This window comes from Conger conger, unplaced genomic scaffold (genome assembly GCF_963514075.1).
Source record: "Conger conger unplaced genomic scaffold, fConCon1.1 SCAFFOLD_118, whole genome shotgun sequence".
NCBI classification, from domain to species: Eukaryota; Metazoa; Chordata; class Actinopteri; order Anguilliformes; family Congridae; genus Conger; species Conger conger.
In genome coordinates this window covers 31,246-42,163 of record NW_026890279.1, presented here as the reverse complement: position 1 = coordinate 42,163, position 10,918 = coordinate 31,246, and the positions used below count along the sequence as shown (strand labels likewise).

General features: G+C 50.9%; 1 protein-coding gene across 1 annotated transcript in view; it reads left to right on the top strand.

The window, feature by feature from the left end:
• Positions 1–296: 296 nt before the first annotated feature.
• The window catches only part of LOC133119542 (cell adhesion molecule DSCAML1-like), a 13,525-nt gene continuing 2,903 nt past the window's right edge, over positions 297–10,918 (top strand). The window contains exons 1-5 of the mRNA XM_061230052.1: positions 297–471; positions 4,740–4,886; positions 5,346–5,624; positions 9,303–9,578; positions 10,611–10,913. Of these exons, the coding sequence (XP_061086036.1) occupies positions 297–471; positions 4,740–4,886; positions 5,346–5,624; positions 9,303–9,578; positions 10,611–10,913 (1,180 nt within the window). The remainder of the gene's footprint in view (positions 472–4,739; positions 4,887–5,345; positions 5,625–9,302; positions 9,579–10,610; positions 10,914–10,918) is intronic.

Sequence of the window (10,918 nt, the reverse complement as noted above, 5' to 3'; positions counted from 1 at the left end):
TTGGTCGGTGCGGTCAGTGACACGGTTAACAGAAGGATTTCCCCATTGGTCGGTACGGTCAGCGACACGGTTAACAGAAGGGTTTCCTCATCGGTCGGCGTGGCCCTTCCTGTCCCAGGGGCTCCTGGGTTTATGTAGGGTTGGAGCGGCAGGCTCCAGGCCGCCGGAGCTCGGCGGAGGAGCGGCTGTAAATAGAGCGGTGGTCCCAGCCGGCCGGATCTGTTAATAGAGCGCTCGGCGCGGCGCGTCTGCGGGGACCGGGGCTCAGATTATCTCTGACCTAATTGAACGGGGAGATGATGGCGGCCTACGCCGGGGTACCTGGGGGACGCTCGCCGCCCCGCCCCCCCCTCCTGTCTTTCGGGGGCTGCTGGGGGCCCGGATCTGGGCCGCTGACGCCGGGAGAGTCGGCCGCGGCACGCGCAGAGTCGAGCGTCGGAGCGGAGTTCACGCGCCCGGGGCGCGGAGTCGGTGTGTTAGCGTGTAGAGGGCCTTAAGAACGGCCTCCTGGGTGCACGAGGGCTGGTTATCACTAGGACTGGCTGAGGCTGAAGCACACTGAGGCTGATGGAAGCTGATGAGGAAGGAAAGTGTGACTGAGACGCACTGTGACGAACAGAGACATAGACTGGCAGGGGCCAGGGGCCGGACCGGCTCACACTTAATTGGCTGGACGGGCTTGATTGAGACTGACAGAGAGACAGACAGAGGATGGTGGAGATAAACTGTGGTTACAACCACGCCTGTGTGTGTGCAACCGCGTGTGTGTGTGTGTGGAGTGTGTGTTTATGCAATTGTTTATTTTGTATATTGTTTGCTAGATCTCTACTGGTATGCTTGTTGCTACTCAAGTGAAGGACACCAGAATGCAACTGAAATTATATTTGGGCCCTAATAATGTATTTTATAAACATGGACCTAAATAAAGAAGTAAAATGTGTGTATGAGTGTGGAGTGTGGAGTGTTTGTGTGTGTGCGCATGCAGAGTGTGTAGTGTGTGTGTGTGTGTGAGTGTGTGTGTGTATACAACATGTGAGTGTGTGTGTGTGTGTGTGTGTACAGTGTGTGTTGTGTGTGTATGTGTGTGCGCATGTAGAGCGTGTGAGGCTCAGGCAGACGGAGGGCTTGTTAGTGTGATAGAGTGTGTGTGTGGGTCAGAGCTGGGCCTGTCCTCTCTTTAATAAATCTGTGTTGGATGGAGTCGTGGCCATAAAGCGCATCGATCGCGATCCTTCACACCCAGCTGCAGGGTCACACACAGCATGACTGCCTGTTCACTGGGGTTTCCCCACTGATCACACACACGCGCTCTGTGTGCACGCTTTATACACACACACGTTTTATACACACAAACACGCACACGTTTTATACACACAAACACGCACACACGTTTTATACACACACATACACACGTTTTATACACACACATACATACACACACACACACACACACTACTCACACACATTTTATACACACACACACACGTTTTATACACACACACATACATACACACACACACGTTTTATACACACACACATACATACACACACACACACACACACACTACACGCACACATTTTATACACACACATACACACACTGTTTATACACACAAACATTTCACAAAAAAACACACACACTACACATTTTATACACACACATACACACGCAGTTTATACACACTGCACATTTCACACAAACACACACACTGCACATTTTATACAAACACGCACACGCAGTTTATACACACAAACATATCACACAAACACTACACATTTTATACACACACATAAACACACAGACGCATGCACACACACACACACACACACACACACATTGCACATACATACACACATGCGTGCACACACACAAACACACACACACTCTATACACACACACATACACTACACCCACACAATTTACACACACATTTCACACACATACACACACACACACTATACACACACAGCAGTACATAATCTTAGCTCAGCAGACAGTGACATACACCAGCACATACGTCTCTGTAGAAATATAAGTGTTCATGCTTTATTGGGTCTGTGTGGGGACTCAGGCTGCTGTGGCCTGAATTCATCTTCAGCTGTCCTTCGCTGTGATTTACACATAAATGTGAGTGTTTCCATTCAGTGGAAACCCAGTTTCATCAATGAGCTCGCCAAAGCGTGTGTGTGAAGTCAGAGAAAGCGTGTCGTTTTTCACCGAGAGTCTCACTCCATTTATTCCATGGCTGTGCATCGGGGAGCCTGCCTGTCCCACGCCTCGCCAACAGATGTTGACCTATCGCTGTGTGCTCTAATATTAACCTGTGTGTGTGTGTGTGTGTGTGTGTGTGTGTGTGTGTGAAATGTGTGGGTGTACGTGTGTGTCGTTGTGTGTCTTGTGTATGTGTGTGTTTCTGTGTGTGTGTATGTGTGTGTCGTTGTGTGTCATTTCAGTGTGTGTGTATGTGTGTGTGTGTGTGTGTGTGTGTATGTGCAGACGAGGGTGTGTGTGTGAGCATGATTGTGTGGATGTGATGTGTGTGTGTGCTCAGAAGGTTGTGTTAATGTTTGAAATCCAGATATGCGAAGGGCAGCTCCCCTACTCTTATCCCTCTGTAGCTGTGGTGTGAGGTCTGTCTGTAGCTGTGGTGTGAGGTCTGTCTGTAGCTGTGGTGTGAGGTCTGTCTGTAGCTGTGGTGTGAGGTCTGTCTGTAGCTGTGGTGTGAGGTCTGTCTGTAGCTGTGGTGTGAGGTCTGTCTGTAGCTGTGGTGTGAGGTCTGTCTGTAGCTGTGGTGTGAGGTCTGTCTGTAGCTGTGGTGTGAGGTCTGTCTGTAGCTGTGGTGTGAGGTCTGTCTGTAGCTGTGGTGTGAGGTCTGTCTGTAGCTGTGGTGTGAGGTCTGTCTGTAGCTGTGGTGTGAGGTCTGTCTGTAGCTGTGGTGTGAGGTCTGTCCAGATTGCCATGCAGGGAAAACTGGGACACTGCCGTTACAGACACACACACATGCTCACACACACACACACACACACACACACACACACACATACACACATACACACACACGCACACACACGCACACACAAGCTCACACACTCTCACACACTGACACACTTTCCTGCTGTTGTTGTTGTCTGCATCATCACCGCTCTCTCTTAGAGCCCCTCCTCTTGCTCTCTTCCGTGATCCATCGTCATGACGATGCCGGTTATGACATCATTATTTATCTCTGCGATGAATATTGGGGTCAAAAGCTTTTCACCACTGCATGCTTTTATTTTACTTTGTAATAAACTGAAATAAATATGTGTATGTCACCGGATGTAAAGTATCAGAGTAAACCTGAGTACAGTTAATGTAATGTAAACCAACGCAGCCTGTAATTAATATGGTTCAGGTAAAACTGTGTATCCCTGCACTATTGGACATTGTTTTTCATTACTGTAGTCATGAGTAGCTGGAGATTTACTTCAATAACTATTTATTCCTCATTTTTAATGAGCAGGAAAAGTGTACATCTTCCCATAAAAGAATATCCCAAAAGGAGGATGACGTGTTTATTAAAAAAGCCACAAAGGAAATGATTAAGTATCTGGATGTATATGTTCATAAAGCACATAATTAGTGTTATTTTTGAAGTAATTACAGGCTTAGCACTGTAATGTTCAATATACAATAGCTATTGAGTCGGATACATACACACGTGCACACACTCACGCACACACAGAAACACACAGAGACATGCACACACGCAGACACACACACGCACACACAGAAACACACAGAGACACACACATGCACACACGCAGACACACACACGCACACACAGAGACACACACACACACACACACAGGCACACACACGCGCACACACACACACACACACACTGAAACACGCGTAGACATGCACACACGCAGACACACACACACACACACACACAGGCACACACAAGTGCACACACACACACACACACACACACACACAGAAACACACATAGACATGCACACACGCAGACACAAATAGACGCACAGTCACATGTATCATGCAGATGAATGGGAGGTGGGCTGAGCAGTCGCTGAGGTGAGAGGTGTGGTAATATATCTATATCTCACATGTGAAATATTAACACTTAACCTCTTCCTGTCACCCGTGACTCCTCTTATATCAGTCATCAGACAGACATTAATAACCGCTGTCCGATGCTCTCTCTGTGTGCGTGTGTGTGTGCGCTCGCGCGTGTGTGTGTGTGCGAGTGTGCATGTGCGTGTGCGTGTGTGTGTGTGTGTGTGTGTGTGTGTGTGTGTGTGTGTGTGTGTGCGTGTGTGTGTATGTGTGAGCGTGCGTGCGTGCGTGTGTGTGTGTGGAGCGTCATTCTTTCTCTTTGATGTGCTCTATGTTTGCTCTGTTGTGTACTTGTATAGTGCACTTCCCTACCAAACCTGGTTCGTTAACCAGTGCTGTTATTGTTAAGCTTCTGCTTGAAGACCAAGTCCTTATGCACTTCATAACCACGGTGGCAGTATGACCAGCCAATTAACCCATCCAAACCCCATCCTATGGATGCAGAGAAAGACATCATCAAACTGTGCTGAGTAAAGGGGTGGGGTCAAATCACTCTGGTGTTGTTCATAGGCTCCCACCCCTCTCAGTCACACTTTACTACCCTGCTATAGGCTGTTGCTCTGTGGGGCTTGCGGACTCGTGATTGATGATTGGTGGGTTTGTCCCTGTCTGTGTGCTGCAGGTAACAGGTTCTTCCTCACGTCGTTTGGTGCCCTGTACATATCGGACGTGCAGAAGGAGGACGCTCTCTCCACCTACCGCTGCATCACCAAGCACAAGTACAGCGGAGAAACCAGGCAGAGCAATGGGGCCAGGCTCTCTGTGCTGGGTGAGTGTGTGTGTGTGTGTGTGTGTGTCTCTCTGTGTGTGTGTGTGTGTCTGTGTCTGTGAGTGAGTGAGTGAGTGAGTGAGTGAGTGAGTGAGTGAGTGAGTGAGTGAGTGAGTGAGTGAGTGAGTGAGTGAGTGAGTGAGTGAGTGAGTGAGTGAGTGAGTGAGTGAGTGAGTGAGTGAGTGTCTGTGTCTTCTTAGAAGTATGTGTATTTATTTTCCTGTGTGTATGTGTGTCTATTATGCATGATGTGTATGTCTGTTAATGAGACTGTGTGTATGCGAGTTTATTAAGTATATGTGTATATATACAGTATATGTATGTGTGAGTGTGTGTGTGTATGTCCATGTGCTCTTTTGTGTGGGAGAGAAGGAGCGAGGTCAGAGTTTAGGCTCTTTCAGTCCATCAGTCCCAAAGCTGACCTCCGACCCCTGACCCCGCTGTGCCCCTCCCCCGCAGACCCGACGGAGTCCACCCCCTCCATCCTGGACAGCTTCCAGTCGGGGGAGGTGCAGGTGGGGCGCAGCGTGGAGCTGCCCTGCATCGCCTCGGGGTACCCCAACCCCACCATCCGCTGGCTGAAGGACGGCCGCCCGCTCCCCACAGACTCCCGCTGGACCCGCCGCCTCACGGGCCTCACCGTCAGCGACCTGCGCCTGGAGGACAGCGGCAACTACATCTGCGAGGTCACCAACAGCTTCGGTTCCAAGGAGGTGACCGGGCACCTCAACGTCATCGGTGAGCTGCCGGGAGAGAGGCCGGGGGACGGGGGGGAGGGGGGGGGAGAGGAGGGGAGAGGAGGGAAGAGGAGGGGGGAGAGGAGGGGAGAGGAGGGGAGAGGTGGGGAGGGAGGAGGAGAGGAGGAGGGGAGAGGGGGGGGTGGGGGGAGAGGAGGGGAGAGGAGGGAAGGGAGGAGGGGAGAGGTGGGGAGGGAGGAGGAGAGGGGGGGAGAGGAGGGGAGAGGAGGGAAGGGATGAGGAGAGGAGGAGGGGAGGGAAGGGAGGAGAATAGGAGGAGGGGAGGAGGAGAAAGGGAAGAGAGGAGAAGAGGAGGAGAAAGGGGAGAGGAGAGGAGAGAGGAGAGGAGGGAAGATGGACGAGAAGGGGGACAGAAAGGGGGAGAGGAGCAGGTAGAAGAGCAGGAGAGGAGAGAAAGAGAAGGAAAGGGGTGAGGAGAGGAGTGAGGGAATAGACTGGTGAACAGTGAAGGGAGAGGAGGAGAGAGGAGGATGAGAGGGAGGAAAGGCAAAAGGCAGTTGGTAAAGACTCACTAAAGACTTGTGATGTTTACATCACCTCCATTTAGACATTCAGCCTATCACCTCAATTTAGACATTCAGCCTATCACCTTCATTTAGACATTCAGCCTATCACCTTCATTTAGACATTCAGCCTATCACCTTCATTTAGACATTCAGCCTATCACCTTCATTTAGACATTCAGCCTATCACCTTCATTTAGACATTCAGCCTATCACCTCCATTTAGACATTCAGCCTATCACCTTCATTTAGACATTCAGCCTATCACCTTCATTTAGACATCAAGATCAGCTTTATACTTACTAAAAATCTACACAACCTTAAACATGAACAAAATGTCAAAAGATGAAGCATTTGTAGAGCAATGCAAGACAGTACATCCTTTACATACGGTGTACTGTGTACATAAATATAATATATAATTGCAAGGTAATTAATTATAGACATAATTGTTTTACACATGCAAATTTAGTGTAATCAATCTCCATTTTTCGGTATTTGTGTGTATGTCAATGTTATTTGTGGTTGATTAATAGGAAAGCAGTTTATTTTTTTATAGGGGGCATAATATTTGCTTTGTCTTGGCATTTTATGTTTACTATTGAATATGATCAGTACACTGGATGTTGAGAGCTGTTCAGTAGGTGAATTGTCTCTTTATGTAGTCCAGTGAGAGACCCTGATGGAGTGCTTATTCCAGGGGTGTTGCTGAGTGTGCACGCACTTGGGGGTGCACTGTTCAGGAAGTAAAGCTTTTTTTTCCAGAAGGTTCCGCAGAGAGGAAAAGGCAGGGTCCCATATATCAGAGAGAAGGGGGGGGGGGGGGGGGTGTAAACATTATCTATGGAGGATATTTTTAACATACTGCCCATTACATACTAAAAATAGGCACTAAACAGTCGGCAGTACGTGTATTTTCAGACGTGACCCTGAACTCTGTCCTCCCCCGGGAGGTGTGCTAGCATGGAGCTCAGGACCCCTCTCCATTCTCTTCTCAAATTACCTTTTTTCCCCTCTTTAAATCGCCCTTTTCTGCCACGCGGTAACGGGACGGTCCTCTAGCCCGGAGTTTCGCGGTGTGATTGAACCTCAGCCAGCTGTTGTTCTGCCTCTCAGGCTGATGTGTTCTTGCGCTGTTACCGTGGCGTTGCCGTGCAGTTGCTGTGCTGTTACCGTTGCCGTGCCATTGCCGTACCGTTGCCGTGCCGTTGCTGTTGCCGTGCCCTTTCCGTGCCCTTGCGTGCCGGCGTGCCCTCACACACGCCGGTGCGGGTAAGAGATGGAGACGGAGTGATGCAGCAGGGCCACACAGAGACGTTGTTTAAACAGCGTGGGCATCGCCCTCATGCCGGTGCATTAGATTTTGAGCTTCAGTTTCAGGGACAGTAATCTGCACCTCCCGTTCAGAGCAGCACTCCCTGCTGGGTGATGGACACTGACGCCCCGGGATGGCACACTTTATACACACACACACACACACACACACATCCTCATGTACGCATACACACACACACTCACGCACGCATGCACACACACGCGCACACACACACACATCCTCATGTACGCATACACACACACACACATCCTCATGTACGCATACACACACACACACATCCTCATGTACGCATACACACACACACTCACGCACGCATGCACACACACGCACACACACACACAGCCTCATGTACGCATACACACACACACACATCCTCATGTACACATACACACATACACACACACACACACACACACACACACATCCTCATGTACGCATACACACACACTCTCACGCACGCATGCACACACACGCACACACACACACACACACACACACATCCTCACGCACACACACACACACACACACACACACACATCCTCACGTACACACAAACTCAGATGCACGCATGCACTCATGCATGCACCTTGCCTGTGCTGCCAGCACTAAGGAGAGGGAGTTTAGATAAGGAGAAGAGTGTGTGTGTGTGTGTGTGTGTGTGTACGTGTACGTGAGTATGTGTGTGTTTGCGTGTGTGTCGGACTGAGTGCCAGGCAAGAAGAAAATAAACAAAACTGTGAGAGGAGTGAGAGAGACAGGGAGGCTTAAATCATTTTTATTACATGAATAAAGAGAACATTAAACATTTGCATATTTTTCCATATACACATTGTGCCTCATTGCAGGCTGTGCAGAAAAATTGTTGAAGAAACAGATCTTGTGCCATTTTGAAAATGCATATCTCCATCCTCCATGATCTGGCTGTGAACTGCATTGAGACTAATGCAGAGAGGGGTTAATTAGAGGAAGGGGGGAGGGGAGAGAGAGAGAGAGAGAGAGATGGAGGAGGGGAGGGGAGAGAGGGAGGGAGGGAGGAGGGGAGGGGAGAGAGAGAGGGATGGAGGGAGGAGGGGAGGGGAGAGAGTGAGGGATGCAGGGAGGAGGGGAAGAGAGAGAGAGAGGGATGGAGGAGGGGAGGGGAGAGAGAGGGATGGAGGGATGAGGGGAGGGGAGAAAGAGAGGGATGGAAGAGGGGAGGGGAGAGAGAAAGGGATGGAGGGGAGGGAGCAGGCTTGGCCAGTGGGCACATCATGACTGCACACACACTGACTCTGACAGGACATGGAGGGAACTGCCCCCAGCACTCAACACCAGCTGCCTTACTGCACACTGACATTTACACACACACACACTCACACACACACACACTCACTCACTCACTCACGCACGCACGCTCGCTCGCACGCACGCACACCCACACTCACTCACTCACTCACTCACTCACTCACTCACTCACTCACTCACACACACACTTGCCCATACACACAAACACACCCAGGCACACACACACGCACACAAGACACACATGCAGACACAAAACTCACATACCCATTCACACATACGCATATGCACACGAAACATACATGCATACACCCACGCGCACACACGAACACACACAAACACACACTCAGACACACATACACGCACGCACACAAACACTCACACACACAAGCTGTCAACACAAACGATTTTAGCAGCATTCCCCAACATTATTCCCAGCGGCCGGTGCCAAAGGCGACCTTATTGACTCTGCTCTGAAGGACGTGTGCCCACACCGTTGTGCTGACTCCTGTGTGTGTGTGTCTCTCTCTCCCCGCAGACCCCCTGCGCGTGACCCTCTCCCCTAAGAACCTGAAGACGGGGATCAGCAGCACGGTGATCCTGTCCTGCGCGGTGCAGGGCTCTCCCCAGTTCACCGTGTCCTGGTTCCGCAACACGGAGCCCGTGTCCCCCGACCAGCACTTCTCCATCCAGGGGTCCCACAACGAGACCCTGTTCATCAGCGCCGCGCAGAAACCCCACTCAGGGGCCTACCAGTGCTTCGCCACGCGCAAGGGCCAAACCGCGCAGGACTTCTCCATCATCCTGCTGGAGGGTGAGCAGGGGCCACAGCCAGGGCAGGGCCCTTTATATGGAAGGGCCCTTTATTAGGGAGGGGAGTGGGGGGGGGGGGGGGCGGACTCTATAGGGAAAGGGCGGATTAGGATCCTCTACAGGGGAAGGGCCCTTTATAAATGTATGGAAGGGCCCTTTATTAGGGAGGGGAGCGGGGGGGGGGGGCTCTATAGGGAAAGGGCGGATTAGGATCCTCTACAGGGGAAGGGCCCTTTATAAATGTGTGGAAGGGCCCTTTATAAGGGAGGGGAGGGAACTCTATTGGGGGGGGGGGGGGGGGGTTTGTAAGGGAGGGGAAGGGCCTTTGATAAAGCGTGTAAGAGGGCTTTTTGCCAAAGGTGAAAGGGGTCATGTCCTTTCAGAGGGAAAGGAGCTGTTAGGGCCTTTTAAAGTGGCCTTTTTAAAGAGGGAGAGAGAAAGAGTGAAGGGAAAATGGCCTATGTATGAGGGGGGTTGGGTAAGAAATTGAGGAGAGAAAGAGGTGGTGGGATAGAAAGAGAGAGAGAGAGAGAGAGAGGAATGGCAATGGGGACTGTGTGCTGAGAAGAACCACAGCAGCCTGTACTGTACACGGGCCACAGCAGGAGAGAGTGAGAGTGAGAGTACACTGTGTATTTATGCAGTACAGACAGATCCAACATGGCCGCGTTACATTCGGGTAACAATTGTTGTTAGTTGTTAACTAACTACCTCCTGAGAAGGTAGTCTGTATTGCTTTGTTAATGTATTTGCACATCATTAATTAATGTGAACAACTACATTAGTTCATGCCAATTCATTATGACCCACCTTTCTCTGCCTAATGTCACATGCAGGACTCAACCAAGTACAAGGAGAGTCCCTGTCAAAAGTGTATGTCCTGTAGTTGTTAACTACCTACCTAGTTAACCTACAACTACATTAGTCAATGCTGAAGGTCATGTGACCTTATTGTAAAGCGTTATTGTGTACGTTGTGCGGGACGTCCTGTCTAACGCCCCCCCCCCCCCCCCTCCCTCTCTCCCATCCCCAGACGGGACGCCCCGCATCGTGTCCTCCTTCAGCGAGCGCGTGGTGGCCCCCGGGGAGCCCTTCTCGCTGATGTGCGCGGCGAAAGGGGCCCCCCCCCCCACCATCACCTGGACGCTGGACGACGAGGCGGTGGCGCGCGACCCCACGCACCGGGCCAGCCAGTACACGCTGTCGGACGGGAGCACCGTGTCCCACGTCAACGTCAGCAGCCCGCAGATCCGCGACGGAGGGGTGTACCGCTGCGCAGCCCGAAACTCGGCCGGCAGCGCAGAGTACCAAGCGCGCATAAACGTAAGAGGTGCCTGTCTA